General features: G+C 41.0%; 1 protein-coding gene across 1 annotated transcript in view; it reads left to right on the top strand.

The window, feature by feature from the left end:
• The window catches only part of RASA3 (RAS p21 protein activator 3), a 134,921-nt gene that overhangs the window by 42,167 nt on the left and 72,219 nt on the right, over positions 1–20,535 (top strand). Inside the window, exon 3 of the mRNA XM_032997091.2 lies at positions 10,300–10,403. Coding sequence (XP_032852982.2) covers positions 10,300–10,403 — 104 coding nt within the window. The remainder of the gene's footprint in view (positions 1–10,299; positions 10,404–20,535) is intronic.

Here is a 20,535-nt window from a genome sequence, read left to right as displayed (position 1 = left end):
AGCGGAAGATGGGGAGTGGGGATGTATGAGAATAGTTGATGTAATTTCCTTGAACTAATTAAAGTATTTTTCTATTGAGAAAATAGACTCTTAATAGTAGGAATAAGTAACAAGTGTAATTCCTTCAGTGGGAAAAATTCCATCTGTGTTTAGGTATCATTATAAAGCGGAAGAGGTACACTGAGGCTGTACAGAACTGGAAGGTTTCTGGTTTCCTGTGGAGCTAAGTTCTTTTTGTTGATTGAAGTGAATTCAGAGGAGAGCAACATGATGATCAGAGGTCTGGAAAACATAACCAATGAGGAAAGGTGAAAAGATTGGAATTGTTTATCCTAGAGAAGAGGGATGAGAGTAGATAAAACTATGTAAATATATTAAAAAATGAAACAAAAAAACCCAAACACCACCTCATGCCTCTCCCTCCCCTCCCCCCCCCCCCCAAAAAAAAAAAAAAAAAAACCCAAAAAACCCACAACCCCAAAACAAAACAAAAAACCTTAAGAGGGAGGGATGCTCTGTATGTCCAGTATGGATATATGGATATTTGCAAGTAATAATCAACTTAAATTGCAGTGGGGGAAGAAGTTTAGGTTAAGGTTTACTGTGAAGAAAAATCTTTCTGTTAAAGATTCTGAAGCACTGGAATAGATTGCCTTGGTTTTTCCGTATTTATTGCTGAAGGCTTTTAATATGCTCTGTAGAATCAGTCCTGACCAACATATGGGGTTCTTCCTGGTTTGGAGCAGTGGTGGACCAGATGACCTCTCAAAATCCCTTTACAGTCCTATTTTCTTTGATCTAAGGGTTGACTAAAGATGATCTCCTCAGTCATCATTTCTTACCCTAGTGAATTCCTGTCTGCAGTGGTAGACATTCTCCCTCTGCGAGCTTCTATTTGCAAGTACTATTTTTGAAAAACTTGCTTCTTCACAGTCCCTGAATATCTACTTACAGACATTGATTTCAACTGAATTCTGCATTTATCCACACAGGTGTTTCTCTATTCTTATTTTTCTGTTGCATAAAAGAAAAGCAGACAAAAATCCCAAATGCATGAGTGGTAAAACTGGGATGTCTTCCCAATCTGTCATTAGGAATTGCTCTTATTTAGTGGGGCACACTCAAACAGGTACTTAATCTTTTATAACTGTGTTCACATCTATTAAAACAAGTGTGTAGACGTCCAGAGAAAGAGGTTTTTGAAATTATTTCAGACTGTACTGCAGTTGCCTATTGTTTTTTTGTAAGACTTTGAGATGAGCACATAGCTGAGGAGCCAGTCATGCTGTTACATTCTTTAATGCTTGTTTGTAAATTGATTCAACCCATTGAGTAACCGTGAATTACTGGGCAGGCGAGGCTTATATGCCCCAAGGCCCATGTAATTTGTAGGCAGCAGAGAAATACCTGCTTTCATGTATGGTGTTTCTTTGCCAGGCGCTTGCCAACGTAATAGTGAAGCATGTGTTGTGTCCCTTTTTTCTGAGGTAGCACTGCTGCCATATGCGATGTTAGATGGGAGTGGGGATGTGAAACTGGACCAGCCCATGACTAAAATGATTGAATCCTGCCTGAACATCTGCATGGCTGGCACTGAAGGGGGTGATGCAGCCTTTGACTATAGTTTGAAGGGGAGAACACTGGCTCTGCTCTGTTTTTCATGCCTATTTTCTATTCCCTATCACTGCATGGCTGACATGGGGCTGGCTTGCTATAAAGTAAGTTTTAAGAAGTGCCTGTATTTTCACTCATACTGGTAACTCCCCCACCTACCAGTAAGCTCAAAAAATTATTTTCATGTAGCCTATGAAAAATAAGATGCTTTGTGTGAATGTCTGAATTGAAAGGTGTTTCATGTGCAGCCCTGGCACTACTGACTCTGAAACGATGTCTCCTCATTCAGATTTGTCCTGGATAGCCTATCTTTTCCAGCTTATCTGCATAAATTGACTTTATCTGCATGAAAAGGCTTGTAATTAAAGTCATGCTGAAACACTGTCTTGTGTACTTGGGGAATTCAAGGAGTGCTTGCCTTTTTTTTTTTTTTTCCCCTTCTCTTTTCTTTTTACTTAGTTGAGCTTCATTATGCTTCTATTAATCACTGCAGAAACTTCTATTTTTCCAGACAGTCCTTCTCCTGATGTAAAGCTTAAATAGAAGTGGCAAATGGGAGAAAGGAAGCAGTTATCTCTCCTTCCCAGAGGGACTTGGATGAATGTCCAATTCCGGCTTGCTTGGGATGTCTGTGGCAGAGCCTTCAAACTCTGACTCATGATCCCCTGTGTTTTATACTGGGACAGTGTAAGAAGTTGCCTCCCTGAGCTCCATCCTAATCTTCTGAAACAGATTTTTATTTTATTAGGCTGCGGTAGAGGCATGAGAAGACATCCGAGAGCAGTCACCTCTTAAACCAACAAAGCATGAATCATTCAGAACTCTAGGAACTGAACCAGCACATCCTGTTGCCCACTCCAGTGCTCGGACTAGTGCTCTGAAGAGAATCTCTGAGCATGATGCCCTTTATCTAAGTTTGTGTCTCAAAAAATGAGAGCAGCCAGGATAGTGAACCTTAACTCCTCTATTTGGTGGTCAGGTGGGACTCATAAATTACAGTTAGGAACTTAAGTCATTCCTGCCATGTAGCCTCTCCTGGTTTCTGTTAAACTGGATGGTGGCACTGCTGCCTTGTACTGGAAGATTTTGAGGGCTGCTCCGAGTATAACTTGGTAACGTCTGACTGAAACAAGTCAAGGGTTACAACACGGGCAAGCCTTTCTTTGAAACCATAGAGCAATGTGAAAGTGTTGTTTATGTGGGGCAGTTCAGAGTCATCCGACTTCTCTGGGGATCTTTGGACAAGCACTGTGAATGTGTGGGTTGGTCAGAGCAAGCTCACCAGGTTCCCAGGAAGAGAATCTTGAACTCTTCAAGCAGCACTGTTTTCATAAACTCCTTGGCACAAGCTTTTAGTAAATTCTAGGAAGGTCACATGCAAGTCATAAGATATGAGGGAGAGGTCAGTTAAGAGCCAGGATTTAACATGCTTCTCTGTTTTGTATTTTTTTGTTCAATATTTATATTACTGTCATCCACAGAGGCACTGATTAGAATTGGATCCATTCCATATAACCTAGCAGAGATGTCTGTGAAGGGACCCATGTATTTTATGTCCTAAGCAATGTATGAGAACTACCGTTTTTTAAATGCATGGATCTACAACTTTTCTTTAGTTCTGAGCTGCAAGTAGACAGCCTGACAAGAATTTTGCCTATTGGTTTCCTTTGCTGAACCAACTACTTAGCTTCCTCCACGAGTAGCTTCAAACTTCAGGTTGCGCCATCCAGGGCTTGTTCCTAGCTACAGATCTTCCCTGAGGATAAACTTTCTTGGCTTGTTGGCATTAAGGCTGACTTTGCCTTTGCTGTTTGCATCAAATGTTTCCATTCACTTAAAGGGCAGTGTCAGCTGCAACAGGAAATCGAGGCAGCTTCTCAAATCATAGGTGAAGAATGGAAGGAATGTGACATCTCTAAATTTGTTTCAAGGATATGAATAAAGGCAAAAACTGTTGTATGTTAAGAATCAAATGGCTGACAGTGTGTGCTTTAGAGAGATGAGCCAAGCGTCTTGAGTCTGTGATTATTTAGTTCTCCACTATTTCACTGAGGAATTTTTCACGTGCTAAACATAGTGATCAAAGCCTGAATGAAACAGCAAATGAAGCCAGAGGCACTTTCTCCACCCCCAGTCTTATTTTTGCTAGTCTCCAGTGAAGGTACCAGTGAGAACTACAAGTCTGCAGTGTGCTTGTGAGTGTATAGTGAAATGTGTTGTAAAATCATGATTAAGGCTCTGTTCTCTTTAACAAGAGGTAGCTGTGTCTTTGTTTTAGTATTAGATCAGGTAACAAATTCAATCTGTAACTCTCAGAATTTTCTCTAAGTAATTTTACTGCCATATTTAATGTTGCTGTTTTTGAATTCTAGGCTTGCTTGTACCCTTTATTTTCCTGTGTTTGGAGTTCATGGCTGCATAGCTAAACTCTCGTTCTGATAATATCTTGGATGCAGGCCATTTCTCAGATTTTAAACACAAAGTTGTTTCCCTTAGTTGGAGCATCACCAAAATTAGCTGTTGTAGCTGAGTTAGTTCCATTAGCTACTTCCATATTTTTACGTTGCCAGCTCACCTCCTTGAAATAACAGCTTCCCCAGCCCAGACGCCTTAAGGAGAGAGACCTTGAGCTGGATGCTGTAGCAAATTCTGCAGCTTCTTTCCTGCATGTTCTCCGCTCATTCCTCAGTGTGCTGTCTGCCCCAGGGCCTGCCATCTTTGCACTCACCACATCTAACTGTGGCTTGAATTCCTAATATCAATAGACTTCAATTCTGGAACACGCCAAGCCTTTAAGCGAAAGAGATGAGATGGGTATGGGTACAGCTTGAGCCTGGTCAGGGATATTATTGAATGTAAGGACTGTATGGTTCTGTAGGGAAGTAATACAGCTGGGAAAGGTGCCAGGAAGGGAAGCAAGACTTAATGGAAGGAGGAGAATGAAGTGAGCCTTGAGACCCAAGGCAGGGTTTATGAACGAGAGCATTTATCCACACAGAAGCCACCCATGTGAGTAACAATTGGTGGTGGTGTAGGCTGCTCTGAGTGATTACCAAAAAAAAAAAAAAAAAAAAGTAACTGCAGCTGTAATGTGACTTCTGTTGTTTGTGTGTGTCGTCTTACAGAATATTTTGGGAGGTGACTAGGGGCCAAATGGCTGCTGTTTAAAGTTATCATAATCCCTGTAAGCCTCATTGAGCCAAACCAGCAACTGTCAAGTGTGGATGATAACTGTAGCTCGTGTGTCTGTGTCTTTCCTCTGAGCATAGGACTCAGAAAATGCACGCTGCTTTACTTTTTCTCTGTGTAGTAAGAGTGGTTGGGGCTATAATGCAGCACTGTCCATCTGGGTGTCTCTGCACAGTGACATGAAGAAAAATTTGCTTAGGCTTGGTGGATGTCTGGAAGACTGCAGCCTGTACTCTAACAGTGAGCATAAGTGGTATGTTTGGATTTGGATGTTGCCTTTTGTGCCTTATACTTCCTGCTGTGTGTCCTCTGCCAGATCTGTGCTTCAAATATGATACTAGGTATTTTTGATAAATTGCGTAAGGAAGCTACCGTGACATCTGCCAACTTTGGCTCTTACAGCGCTGGTCTTACTTGCCTGTTGTCTTGTAGCTGAGTGTCTAGTAGGAGACTGAAGTGTATTCAGATTTTATTTGGCTTGCTGTATCTGCTTTGAATAAACCTTCTCTTCTCTACCCTGTTCCCTTTACATATGCTGCAAAGCATAGCATAAAACGTATTAGCCAAGCAGTAGGAAAAGCTTAGTAGTAGAAACAAACAAGTGTACTCCTTTATACAGACTGATTTTGCTTCCCACTCACATGGAGATGTGAACTCTGGTCTTGAGTTCATGCAGCAGGATGAATCCAGTATTTCTAAACGTTTTAAAATAGTCAAAGGATGTGGAGTTGTCTGGCATGTTAATAGTCCTTACTTTCAATCACAAAAGCAGTTTTTTAAAAAAAAAAATCCATACACAAAGAATTCTGGTTTGAGGGGTTTCATTATTATTCATGATGCAACTCTTTCACTTCATCCACTGAAGTACTGGTGCCAAAACAAAAACAAAACTGCTTTAGCAAATCCTAAGTATTGAGAAACAAGCACAAGGTTTTGCAACACAGCCTGAAACTAAAGAACTGTTTCTGTGGCGAGATTTGTTTTATGAAGTCTTTATCTCTCTGTTGATATTATTTATGATGATTTCAGTAGATATTTGAAGGTATGGAATTAAAGTTTCAAGTATGCCTCTGGAATTTAGTAAAACATGTAAAAGTGAACAAATTTTGAACCTTTTCTAGGGGGAAGTTCACATTCATCACGTTTGAAATGAGGATTCTCTTTCTTATTTGCTTTCATTCCACTTGATCTACCCAGTGATTTGTTTCTCGTTTCCTTCTGAAAATATCGATTGCCAAAATACACTCAGAGACTCAAAAATAGATACCTTGAAATGGGAAGGGCTCTAAGCTGGACAGCTGTATGTGAGTGAAACAATACCTAGAGGGAACTTGTCAGTTCTGATTTCTTGGTATTCCTGCTCCTGTGAGTGTTCAGAATAAGGAGATTTTTGGTGAGGGGAGAGTATGCCTGGAGATTCAAATCCATTGTACTATTCTTATGCTTTTACTTGACCTTTTTTTTTTGGGTTGGTTGGTTTTGTGTGGTGGGTTGTTTTTTTTTTTTTTTCTTTTGGTGTTTTTTTTTGGTGTCTTGTGTCAGGAGATCTGTGGAAGCATCCTAGGGAAAGTGTCCTGAGGAGGGATTGATTAGTGTATATGTCAGTGGTAGGGGCTGTATAAAAGCACTGCTGAGGTAGAGCTTCCCTCCCTCAGAGCATAGCAAGGTGATGGGTATGTACTGGAAAAGAGAAGAAGGGTGTGAAGTGAGGGTATGTGGAGTAGAAGGCTACCGAGTCAGGCCCTTGTGTGCCTGAAAGCTTGGAGCAAGGATTAAAAACTGGTACAGGTCTCTTTCTGTAGTTTCTGATCCGGTCAGGAAAACAAGAGACAGAGACTTAAGAACAAGCCCCACTTCATAGCTAAAGAGTAGTTGATCCCTGGACTGCTACTCTTCCCATTGCTGTGATAACAAAACTAAAAAGAAATTAGTAAACCGGTTCTAAATTTAGTAATCTTTATTGAAGAAGCTGGGTTTGAAAATGCTTTTCTTTTCAGCTTGGAGGGAACTGAATTGCGTTTACAGTGGACATCCCTTGCAAGATCCTTCTCCCAGCAGTTACATCCCATCACTTGTTTGAAGTCTAGAAGAAACTGAAATAATGACTACGCTGATCTTGTCCCTGCTCTTCCCTTGTGACCATACTGATGTGCAGCCTACATTGCAGGGTTGGGGACAGGGCCCTCGTTATTTCTCCTCCTCTTTGAATGATTAAAATTTCTCCTGAGGGTAGGGTTTCTTAATATACAGAGAAAGCTTAACTGAAAACCTGGAAGTTGAATCTGAATTCACTTGGTTCTGAAAGATTCCTGAGTTTTCAGCTGGACTAGTTCTAGTATTTGTTTTGGAGGATTTTCTCAGACTCCTGAGGGCTGTGTAGGCAGATGCTGCTGCTCTCTATTAATTGCTCTGTCAAAATAAAAGTACTTGCTGAAGCCCCATCAGACTAATTCTGGCTTTTGGGAGAGAAGGGGACATTGGGGGGAGTGATCTAGCTGTTCTTTTGGAAAAAAACATTCTGGAGCCCTGAGGTTCATGCTCAAGATAAGTTATCTTGGGAAATAAATCATGGGGTTTGACGACTGCATCCTCTTGCTCTTCAGGTCTGGGTGGGAGACAAAGCAAGTAGTGTTCTGAAGAGATACATGGAGGGAAAGCACACATTTAAGTGGAAGCTGGAAGCATTTATGTGGTTACTTTTGATTCCTTCAGAAAGAAGATACTGTTTCTGCAGAGCTACGCAAGATTGGAGGGGGGAATCAGATTTATCTTGATATGTGTATCCTTACAGTTAGAACTTTGCTGGCTAATTATCTGGTGCAGATTGAGTGCACTTGTGTTGAAAATCTGCTTGCTTATATTAATTAAGAAGGCAGTGCACCTCAGGGGTGTTACCTGAGTGATGAGAAGTTGTGAATCTACAAGGGGTACAAGATATTGGAGGGGGGAAGCCAAGAGCAGAACAAAGCTTCTCTTCTGTTGATAGCGGCTGCAAATAATGTATTGCTTGAAGAGTACCAGCCAGCAGGCACTGCTCAGGCTAATAAGCCTTGTGCCTAAAAGTAGGGACCAGATGTGGTCCCTGGGTGGCTAAGTCAGCCTTCATAGCATTTCTTCCATTAATCAGTCTGTTTCTGATACCATGTATTGGACTAGATGCTTCCTGTTGTCCACTCTGCTTTTCTGAATCTTGTGTTTGTTTTGCTGTGGCGTGGTCTTAGTTATCTTCTGCCCCTGACCACCACCAGTGACAGACATTAATAGGGGACTTGCCAAAGGCCCCAGTTGTTGTCTCTGCCCTGCTCTTTCCTCCAGAATCAGCTGAACTGAATTAAAATATGCCCAGGATAAGCCTCACTTGTATTTACATTGACTTCCCTCGTGTTCTTGATAGAGGATCGGGTATATAACGCACAGTTCATTGAGTATCATTTCATTCTAAGGTCATTAGTGAGTAAATTCATCTGTTGTGTTCTTCCAGCAGAAAGGACAATTTTATGGCTGAACAGAGTATCAGGGCTCAGAACGATGCAAGTGTGTTGCATGTATAACACACTAGATTCTTGGGCGATGTTTATGCATTTGTGTAGCCCCCTTGGGTTAAGCCTGTGCGTGAAAACTTGCACCAGGTGATATGCACAGAATGAGGCCCGCGGGGCTGCCAGCAGAAGCGTGGCTGCAGGGACAGTCAGATATTTCCCAGTTTGGTAGAAGCTGCTTGTACCAAAGAATTTAGGTATTTTGTGCCTGAAGCGGTGGCTGCTGAATTCTTGATTCCAAATAAAACCTCTCAGAGCAGAAGGAACGGGTAACGAGGACATAACCAAGAGTGTTGAATCAGAGGGGGCATTTGGGGCAAACAGTCAAACTAGCTGCCAGTTCCAGCTGTTAGATTTTCTCCCCTGCCTTCACAGTAGGGATGACTGAGTGGGGCTCACATTAGTTGCCATAACTTATGTCTGGATGCATTTATTTAAAGGAATGGGAAACAGTTTCAGTGATGGAAGTTTAACCTGTGGGTATGCCTTGGGCTTTGTTTTTTATCCAGTATGCGTTCTTCCAAGTGGCTGGTGGAGTAGTGACTTAAGTAATGCTCTTACTGAATATTGAGTGATGTCTCTGGACTTCATTAAATGAATCAAACACAGAGTGGTTAGCTGATTTGCGGTGTGTTCTGAGTGAGACTTGTTAGCTAGCTCTTGAGGGAATGTGGCAATTCTGGGGGAGTGTATTTCTACTGTAGGCAGAAATACAAGCAAAAGTGTATGGTGATGTAAAATATCCTCAGAGAAGCTGAGTGAATAACCTCGCCTGACAAAATGCTGAAAAAGTTAAAGTTAGTGCAAGGAACTATTAATAATTTTTGGATATCTAATTTTCTAGCATAAAAAGCCTTTGATAACGCTAAAAGCTACAGCACAATTCTGTCTCCCATTTTTGTGCTTAGCCAAGACAATAAGAAGGTCTGTGTTTAAAAGCGGAAGAAAAAAACCTGCTGGTTTTTAGTCTGTTGGAATTAGATTTATTTTTAAGTCTACATCTGCAGTGCTTGCTGTATTTGTCCATATGACTCAAATTGCATCCACTCATTTAGATCTACTGAAGCATGAGTGACTTGGAATGAAAAGTCTGTATAAAATGGTAGACCTGTCAATGAATAAATAATGTTGGTATATGCTTATAGTTCCTAAGAGTAAATCCTTAACCATATAATTGGATAGAAAGAAACTGAAAGGATTGCTATTGGATATCTGAGATTTTTTTTTCCCCGCACTTAAATTGATAGGATCCAAAGAAAGCCCCTTAAATCTCTAAAGAGCTTTTCATGCTGAGATAGTATTTACCTCTTGCTGTCCCCCCCCCCCCCCCCATCTGGTTTTACTGCAAAAGATGTTATTCCATACAATTCCAGTAAGCAAAAATAGACAGATATGCAGTGCTATCAGGTAACAAGCATCATGCCAGCTCCAGGCTTAGTTACCATCAGTTGACTAAATCTGACTTTAAATAAGAAACTTTGCAGGGGATGAGAAAAGAGGGAATGGCTGTAGGCAAAATAAAAAATAATTAAAAAAAAGATATGCCATGAACCACACTGTATTTTGCTCATCCTGTTCATGTGTCTGCTTTTGTGATCTCCGTTGTAGCGGTCTATTGTAAGCAGAGTGTGGCAGGACTCTCCACCCTTCATGGCACTGTATATTAACAAATAATGTGATCTCTGCCATCTTTGTTTAGGGACACTTGTTTTCCAGATAAAAAGAAGTGTAAGTTCTTTTTTGCACTTTAAGAAATCTTGTTCTGTGGGCACTTAAGATAGTTAGGAAGAGTCAAAGTGAAGCAGTGTTTGAAGGTGCACGTTCATGGGTGGGAAGGACCGTCACAGTCCACAGTGATGTTCTGGGTGTGAAATATAAGCACACCGGTTCCTGGAGGATACCAACACTAATTTATTTTTTTGTGTGTGTTTATGTGTATGTTTTTTTGTTTACTCAGCCCCTTCTATGGAGAAGACTTTTACTGTGAAATTCCTCGGACCTTTCGCCATCTGTCATTTTATATTTTTGACAGAGATGTTTTTCGAAGGGATTCCATCATAGGTATGTGTTCATAAATTACTATATTCTTTACAACTTACTTCTCTTGGATGTTAACTGTTAGATCGTATGTAGTTGTATGAGTTGGGGTCTTGATAGGACTGGCAATGACAGTGGTAAGTACTGCTCAGTATTGTCCTTTTTTTGTCAAGGGACAAAAAAGCCTTCAGTATTACATATTATAAAAAAAGCTGGGAGATAAACCCTGTCTGTTATGATAGTAAATGCAGATTGCAGTTTAACTGGAATAGGCAATAAAACATTGTTTAAATGTTGGCAACATCATCTGTTACTTGATTTTTTTCTTTCTGAATGAAAGGCTTTTAGTCTTGCAGTTTTCCAGGGCTCATTACGCTTACCTGCATGCAGTATTGTTACACTATGACTGCCTTAATCAGATGCAGAGTAGTAGCTACTGGTCATAGGTAACTACAGTGTGATGATGGCAGAATTTCATAGAGAGTATCAGAGCAAGCTATTGCCTACAGAATAGCTCTGTAAGACTTCCAGCAGGCAAGACCTCTGCTTTACCAGATATTATTTCCTATGTGTTTCACCTGCAGCAAATTGCATGACACTCCGTTTATCTCTTCAGGGATAAAAATCTTGTAAAAGCCTAGTTGTTATTGAGGGGAACAGTTTCCACTTCTAAGTCATTTTAACTGTTTGGATTTTTTTCAGTTTTTCGTCTCTTTTCATAAAAAGTCATGTATGACTAACATTCTTCTAATTCCAGTATAAGAGGCGTGTAGCTGTCAGTGAGGTGTGTATGTCTTGACAGAGCTTGTAGTGAGGAAGTTGTCTGATGTTGAGCAATAGTTTGTACAATGCTGTAAAATGCATTAGGTAAAAGTACATGGCGTGGTGGTATGGATCTCTTTGTATGGATCGTTACACTAGTTTATCATGCAGTGACCAGCTTTTTCTTTAATTACTATTTTACATGTGAGCTAGGAAACCGGGTCATCATTCTCTTCATGTCCCTAGCTGAGCTCATGTGTGTTCAGCGTCTCACAAATCTAGCATCCTGGGGAGGAGGGGATCAGTTTCTGGTTTTTGAGTGAGCTTTTTGGTCGCTCTAATCCCTAGTTTCCCCTTGTTACATGAAAGTAATACCTCCTTTCTTTCAACAGATGAATTTTTCATTCTTGAAATTGCCTCATCTGATCTTTTGTGTGTACTGGTTTTCTGCAGCTGCAGTGACCCAGGAACAGGCCACGGACTGTTCTTGCTCAGGGCTTTATTCCCTCTTTTGGAACAAGGGTCTCTGAACACTTAACACAAGACAGACCCATGAAATTGCAGATAGAGAAGTGCAAATTGTTTCCTTTTCTCCATGTTTTCTAAGTTCCTGTTTTAATAATAAGTTCGGACATTGGAGGAGAATTCTTCAGGAGCTGCTAATCTTGTCTTAAAGGTACTAGGAGCAGTTTCTGAAAAGGACTTTTGTTTGGCTGCTTGAATTATTGATTAGGTTTATATTGTTAGCTACCTCTTCAGGAAAAGGCAACATTGACTTTTGTATGCACTGCAGAATCCATAGGTAAGGAGACTGGTGTGTTACTATACTGATGTAGCACTAAAAGTCAAAACTCCAGTGTTACCTGTCTACATTGAGATTTTACAGTGCATATTACCTGTCATAGTCCAAGTTCTCCCCTCTTCCTCTCTCTGTTCCACTCCATTCTTATCACAGGCATGTTTTGAATAGCATTCAAAGATGTGGAAGTTTGATAAATAGCAATGGAGAGAAGAGAAAAAAAAAATCATGGATTGACTATCACTTTGATACTAACTATGTAAGTTCTGCTTGTAATAGGAAAATGTTCTGGAAACAGAACAGTGCTCTGGAGTAACTGCACGTGGTTATTTTCAGTAGTTCCTACTGAACAGGAGTCATCAGCAGCAAAGCTAAACAGTGGAGCTTTTTTGAGAAATAGAACTCTTCCTTTGGAACAAATTCTGTAATACTGAAAAGGAATAGCTGCTCTATGTGTATCTTCAGCTCAATCTTGAGGCCTTTTCTTGAAGAGGCTAGAGCAAGGGAGGTTTGGAAGAGGTCCCTGCTGAAAAAAATTGGTCAGAATAGTGCTAGAATAAGCTCTTTTCCACTGAACAGCCGAATTCTGCAAATAGGGGCCCTTTGTTTGCATTACAGAGGTCGCTTGTTATATTATGTCATCGTGAGACACTGCTGCTGAAGAAAATGTGGTTACCCGTGCTCATGAACCCCAACAATCAACTTTCTCAGAGAAGAGAGTTGGGGGTTGAGCCTTCCATCCAGAGAGACTACTGTTAAGATCAGATGTTACTGAGCTTGTGAATTTGCCTATGTTTCCTGTGTGATCTGGTATGTTTAAGACATCTGTTTGTATTGTTTGTCTGCCTGGTTTCGAGGGGGTTTCAAGACAGCACAGAGTGCATGTGTCTCAAAATAGTGAGAATTTGGCAAGTAACTTTTTTTTTTTAAGATGGCTGGCTAGCAGAGTTCCTTTTGAATCACTATTTAGTATTGGGAGAACTTTCTTGTGGTGTTGTAATACTGATTTCCAGGGTGACTGGAGCTCAGAGTAGTCATGCTTTTATTTATTCAAATATGAGCTACAAGTTTGTGATGGTAAATTCTTGAACATCTGAAATGCAACTCAGTGTGTGACAGATGAGAATGCTCAAGCCACCAAAAGCGGAAGGAATGGGGGAGAGAAAATGAAAAACAACCCCCTGAAACCTCTGACAAAAACTTCCGAGGAGAACCAAACAAATTCCGAAACTGGAACACATGCGTAGCAGATATGTTTTGGAACATACTGTAGTATTTTGGCATACAGGATGGGAGGATTGTGCAGATAAAGATATCTTTGAGTTTGCATGTTTGTTTATTGCATTTACATTTTCCTAATCATAATTTGCTAAGTCATGTAGGTTTTTGTTAGCTAAGCAGATACAACTCTTGAACAACTGTCTTGGAAGAATCTTGGATGCCAGTTGAAATGCAAATATAATGAGGAAAATGAAGAGCTCAGTGGATCGGAAATAAGATTTTTCTTTTTTATCTAAAATGTAGTAAATATACAGTTACCGTGTAAGTAATCTAGTCTTAAGTTGTTTAATTGATACTGTGTGTCTTGACTGTTACTGGCTAGAGTTTATATACTGATTTATATAGTTTATTGAGGTGCTTTGAGTAGGAAATGTACTACTGAAAGTAATGGTAAATTCTGTTTAAAATTAGATTTTCTTCCCAAATGAGAGTAGTAGGCCCATTTGATGGAACATGAGTCTGTATAATACATAGGATAGCTATTTCCATCTAATTGTTACCATGAGAAAAACACTGAGAGGATGGGGTTAACTTGAAAAACTGCCAATTGGTACCCCTCCAGTGGCAATGGGAAAAAAGATACCTCTGGCTGGATGCAGTAAAAGGAATATTAGGTAGTAGTAGTGCTACTAAGGCAAATGTAAATGTATGTTCTTCATTGATTATGTTTTGATATTTAGTTTTCAGCTTTTTAGAAATGTTGAAGGAGGCAAGTTGTGCCAATACAGTGGGACAGAAGGCTTTGTTCACCCTTTAAGAATTGAGCTAGATTTAGTGAAGAAAGCCATCTCCACGGTACGCCCTGAGCTGGTATTCTCCTAGGTGTGTAATGAACAGTTCAGGCTGCCAGGCTGTGGCCTTCAATATATAGATCAGTTAAAAAAAAGGAAACGTGCCACACCAAGTCACTTAACACTATGCTGAGAGAATGGTTAATATCATATGCCCTGCAGGTGACAAGTACACAATTGTTTATCCTTTACTTAAATCACAAATCACCTTTGTTTGTTTTTTTTTTTTTTCTACAGCAGTACTTCATTTGTTTTGGTAACAGATGTGTGTAACTGACTTGCTAACATCTATGTTAAGCAGGAACCTGAGCAGAACAACCCTCTGTGAAGTACTGAGGGGGAAAAGTAAATTCACTGTATCAGATCTTGGCCCCTGTACTGCGCTGGGGAGTAACAACTTTCCTCTGTAAGTCTGTGGTACTCCTGATGAGGGGCAGGCTCGGTTGCTGTGCTGATGGGGATGGAATGGTACTGAGTAAAGCAGAGACGTGAAATGCCTGAGCTCTTCAGTGAAGGAACAGACAACCAGTGGGGAGGAGACTAGAGAGTGATTCTGTTAATTACATTTGCTATACCTGAACTGCTGTAAGTCACCTTGAAACTTGTGGCCGTTGTATCCTGGTAGGTTGTAGCTGTCTTGCTGATCAATACTAGATGAGCTGAAGTAAAGGCAGTAAAACAAATTTGCCTTTGGAAGCGTTTGAACTTAGCTGCTCTGGACCCCAGTAGATGAAAGCAAATCCTAGCTCGTGGACACTCTCACAGAATGAAAACACCCTGGAATTGAAAGTTGCTTGAAGCGACTGTACCTTTGTTAATGACTACTTCCAAAGCTGAGGTGTTTGCAGAGTTCCCACATTTATTGCCAAATGTCCAGACAAATCATCTACTGTTACTAGGTGACTGATGCCACATGTAGCTAAAGTATCACCTTTTGATTATTCTATTGGTTTAAAAGAAAAATTGAAAAAGAATCATCCCTGCTAAATTACGCTTCTTGCTAGCTAAGTGGAGAACAGGTCTTCCAACACAGCACGAAGCAGAGATCGAGATTTTAATAGAAAATTGTATTCCTCTGTTTCCTCCACCCTGACCATGGCTTAGGCAGCAGTCACAACTTGGTTTACTGTTTCCGTGATGTACTGTTGGATGACGTGGGAATAATAGCTACTCAGTATGGTATAAATATAGCTGCTAATGAAATAAAGGAAACAGATGACTGTCCCACAATGACAAGTCTCAAGAAGCTATAAACTACAATTATCCCGAGAAGATTCTCTACAGTTGCATAGAAAGCCTAAAATAAATACTTTCTGCATAGAATAAATTGTTAGGATGCATTCACAATATCTTTTAACATAACAGATGGTCACAAAAGCAGGAAAACAAAGTTGAGCTTTCAAAAACACATATTTTTCCTTTTTCCTCCTACAAGAACACATATTATAAACAAAATTACTGAGCATAATGTGCTAGAATCTTGACTGTCCTTTTATGCAACCCTCCTCCTTACCAAATGACAGTGTTAATACTATCTGTATTTGGAATATCACCACAGATTCATCCTCCCAGTTTATCTCTGACTTCGATAGCCTGAGCTGAGCTTTCTGTATTTTCTGCAGTACTTGACTTATCTCAGCACTAGAAGATGTGAAGCAGTCTCTCTCTGGTTTATGCCGTGCCTGAACTAAGCAAAGACCTAGGACTGTGAAGAAGGTGCAGTGCTGGTGGCTTGTGGCGGCAGTACCTGGAAGGGATGAAGGAGATGGTTGTTCAGTGCAGGCAGCACACTCAGACCTGCTGTAAAGCAGGCAACAGTGACTGCCAATCTAGGTTTTAGGACTGCTCTCCCACTGCAGCTAGCCCCGGGCTATACCACCTTTGTCAAACGTGTGGGCATTTCAAGGGCCCAGAGAGCAGCTGGCAGAGAATTGACGCCAGAGGTGAGGTTGGGTAGGTTTTTGTCTGTTTGAGTTTGTGGGTTTTGCCTACTTTTTGCTTGGTTGGTTTTTTTTTTTTGTTTGGGGTTTTGTCTTGGTTTGGTTTTGCTTGTTTAACAAGAAGGTAGAAGAGAAATTGCTGTGTAAGTTAAGTGAGGTCTTTAGGATTGTGGGCCAGCAAAACTACCCTGATAGGGGGTAGTCCATGCAGTGCTGCAGCTTGTGTCTTTTAAGGATAGGAGCTATGTCTTATCCACAGCTTAATATTCTCTGCCTTATTATCCAGGATAAATCCTGTGAAGGGGAAAAATGGGTTTCATAAGTGATATTCTTCTTACATTTGGACTAGTTACTCAAAAACCAGGTAAAACTGGGATCATGAGTATAGTACACCTCAGTACTCTGTGTAGAATGCACCACTGCTCTGCTGGAAATGTTCTGCCATTATCGCCGCTAATTCTTACCCATGGTAGCAGATGGTCTAGCAGCGCTTGTGCTTCGTGGTGCGATGTGCAGGAGCCAGGAGGGAGCCATTCTGCTGTTTCTAAGGCTCTAAAGCCTTATGTTGCCCCTAATTCTCATCCTTGTCTTTATAATCCTCAAGTAGGGAGATCACTTGTTTCAATCTTTTTCTGTGTTACGGGAGCAGTAAGTGAATTTGTGCCATTCTCGAGCAAGGCAGACATCTACCTCTTTTTATCTGGCAAAGTTTCTGTACTTTTATTTGAGGACAAATAACCTTTCATATACAGATAATTATTAAATCCCAAGTAGTCTGGAATAGCAGCAATGCTTCTTGGAGATTTGAAGGTAATTAAAGTTTCATAAGGCTTTCACAGTTTAAAAGATTGATTGAAATTGATTCTGATTTGTCCTTAGTCTTTCCAGCTATTGAAAGTGACTCTCCTTGTGCATCTTCGTATCAGTTATTTTAAATGAATTCACTGATATAGTATGTCTGTGCACTTAATATACTACCATGAAACAGCTTCTGAACTAGCTTCCAGGTCCTCTTACTGCCTAACATTGCAGCACATAGGAAGCAAAGTAGTCTCTGCTCAGAGTTGAGAGAAGACTGAATTAATTAGGCGTTTGGGGCCTTTTAACATGTGACTCAACCCTTTGCTATAAATTAACTATACTGCAGTCAGTGTTAATGGAGGATGTTGTATTAAAAATATTACACTATATTGCTTCAGCTCACTTGGCAGCAATATGCAAGTTTCTGTGGTTTTCACTGTGCAAGTATTCCAATATAAAGATAACCTAAAGAGAAGATAGAAGAGCTCCTGTAATGCTCTATTTTTAGGGTTCTGTAAAATAACTGTTGGATTAGTCTTCAGGTAGAGCCTTGTGCCCCTTTAAAATAACAAACTCCTGTCGTATTGCTGTCTTGACATCTTTTTTGGTAAAGGAATATATCTTCTACTAATCTAGTGTGTGACACAAATACTGATGCATCTCAGCTGTGAGGTAAACACTGCAAACTGGCAAATGAGTATTAAAAGGTGAGATGTAATCCTCAAACTAGTGCCTAATCCTTTTGTCACCAACATGTCATCCAGACAGAAGGTAGTTGTGACTGGATGGAGAATATCCGAGCCAAATTATCAACTCTGTTAGTCTTTGTATAGATATGTTAGACCCTGAATTAACAAGCTCAGGCTCATCCAGGGACAAGCTAATGGGCTACGTGGACTTGCCTGGGAAGAGCTTTTGAAACTCCAGTGAGGAATGGGCACCGGGAGTGCGGTGCTTCTGCAAACACTTTCCCAAGTGGTGAAGCCAGACATCCCTACACATTTCTGTCTCTGTGGCTGAAACATTGACCTTCTGCTATCTTCTATCTTGTAGCTATGTTAATGTGACTTTTCAGTGGGGAAGCAGTAAAACAGATCAGTTGAAATGATCCGTGTGTTAAAAATGCCAGCAACGCCCACACATGACCCCTGAAACTTATTTGTTCTTCCCTTGTCCTCTGTCAGAATGTTTGTTTTCATTGTTCAGTGTTCGTTAGTTTGGATTGGTTTCCTTGACAGTTTCAGTACAGCCTACTGCAAGAACCAGGGGTGCATGGGTGCAGAAAATAGGAAGCCCTTAAAGCAGTTTGCACCAGGGATCGAGTGGAATTTGTACCCTTAGGACCATCCAGGCCCTAGGTAGTAACTTCATTCATCTGTGAGCTGGCCATGTGTTTTTACCTGAAGAGAGACTCACAGAAGAAAGAGATCAGCTGTAGCCATCTTGTATCTTTGTTTTGAACACAGGGTTTAGGATTTAAATGTGCCAGTGAAGATCTGTTCAGTCCGAACTGGGGGGACATAGGGAAATTGCTGCCACATGGCTGAAAAACATCCAGGGGTGTGTGGGGTTTCCCTACCCTCCCCCAACCCGAGGTCCTGGTGAATGTCAGACTTTGGAAAAAAATTAGTTCAGATAAGAATGCTTTTACCTCATCATTGCTCATCTTATTGCTGAGAATCTAACTTTTAAAAATGTAATTTAACTAAGTTTTGCAATTACACCTTACCCTGTTCAGCACGCTCTGCTGTTTCCTGCCTCCTCCCATACTGTGTCTAAAAGCTTAAACAGATCCAGACTCTGCAGCCTGGGGTGGCTCTGAGGAAACCAGCACGAGTGGCTGGGTGCATCAGGTGCAAGTTTTGGAGTCTCTCACCACAGCCTGGCAGCCACCCAACTCTTGAGAAGGAGCATGGGACCAGGGACTCAAGTTTGGGCGCACACTGGAGAATTGCGAAGAGGAAAACGTCCTGTAAACCTTTCTGACCTCTTGTGTCAGGTTTATCTTCAAGCAGAACTGTAGGACGGTGTAGTGTCAGGTCAAATGGCAGGTGCCAACAGTTCGTGATTATTGGCCCAGATTTAATCTAGTTCTGGTGAGGCTAGAAGTTGTTTGAGCCACGTCAGACGTAGGTCAGCTGGTGGCAGAGTGGTGACCGTGTAGAGAGCAGGACCTGTCTGTGCTCAGCACCTGCACTGTGGTTTATGTGGGCCTGGTGATGAGGAGGAGGAGTGTGGGTTGGGTGAGTATATGGACATGGCTGGTACAAGTAGAGTTATAAACAGAAATTGTGCAGGGCATTCCTGTACACAGAATCGTTTAATAAGGCAGCTCAAACAATCTGCCCTATCATATAATACACATTTATATATGTTTAGACTAGCCAAAGTATAGGCTCTTTTTTTTTCTTTTTACTCCTCTGCCTGTTTGTGGTTTGGTTTTTTTGGTTTTTTTTTTTTTTTTTTTTTTTTCTCCTTCCTTTGTGGATCATCTGGTATGCTGTGAAAACCCCTGGATTCTAGCCAGCCCAGTCAATAAGTTTCACTTACCAATAAGTCTTGCCTTTGTGCAGAGCAAACAGTCCTGTTCAAACAGTTTCCCAATCAAAACAGTTGTACCACCATGTTAACCCTCTTGGAGCTGGAGACACATACCACTGCCTTTAAACACCGTGTGCTGCAATTATGTACAGACTGTGGTCAGACCCTCCTGGGCTCTCTTGCCATCCTTGATGCAGAGAGCAGTGGAACTCCCTGCTGAAAGTAGTGATAGCAGCATGTATGCTGCATACAGGTGCAGATGTTGGTGAAATTGAGTTTTCCTCAGGGATGTTCCCTACATGGGAGGTGACTGAGTGAGACTGATTACAGGCAACGGTGTTTGGGAAGTGCCTGCTCCACTGCAGTTGGGTAGAGGATTTCTGCAATAGATTAAAGGGTGCGGTGAGGACAGTAAGCAATGAAAGTAAACAATTTCAAGTGAGGTCCGAAGCAATTATTGGAAGGTCATGTGTTTAAATGTATCCCTTTCTCAAAATGTTTTAGAGAAACTAGGTTGCCCACAAACTGCTGTGGTTGGAAAATAAAAGTAGAAACTTTGAAAACACACAGACATCATTACAGAGATTCTCAGCAGCATAACTTGGTGTCCTCTGTTCAGCGCAGTTCAAATGTCTTATTTACCTTTTCTGCCATATTATTTTGTAGGTTTGTGTAACTTAATTATGGCTTTTCTAAGAAGCTTCAAGTTGCTCTGCATATCCAATAAAGAGCCTGGTAACGAATCTGCCTCTTAATCTCTAGTTTAATGTTTGCCGGGAGATGAATCTGGCAATCTCTAGAGGACAAGGAGGGGGAAGAGAGCACCGAAGGCAGAATGAGCAAGACTTGGGCATAATGGGTAAGCAGCCCCGTGGAAGCTAGAGCTCTGGAGGGCAGCTGTGGAAGGATGGCAGATGAGGTTAGAAACTGGGACTGGAAATCTGGAAAATGTCACCAGAAGCAGTGTGAGGGTGACAGAATGCAACAGCAGCCGCAGCAGGGTACGTGGAGCAGCCCAGCAAACAGGAGGACTGAGTGGAGCCATCCAACAACAGCTAAAGGAAAAGGCCAAAATTTATACCCCAGTGTTCCCTCAATAACTTCCTGCTAGGACTTTCATAAGCTTTTGGATTTCAGAAGGGAGAATACTTTGTGTTTGCCAATTTTGTAGTCTTTTATCCCATGGAGTTATTTTTTATTTTTTTGGTAAAACTGTTCTGTTAACATTTGTCAGGGTAATG

Source organism: Tyto alba, unplaced genomic scaffold (genome assembly GCF_018691265.1).
Source record: "Tyto alba isolate M040663 unplaced genomic scaffold, T.alba_DEE_v4.0 Super-Scaffold_45, whole genome shotgun sequence".
NCBI lineage: Eukaryota > Metazoa > Chordata > Aves > Strigiformes > Tytonidae > Tyto > Tyto alba.
Note: the sequence above shows the minus strand (reverse complement) of the source record. Positions and strands in the feature narration are given on the sequence as shown.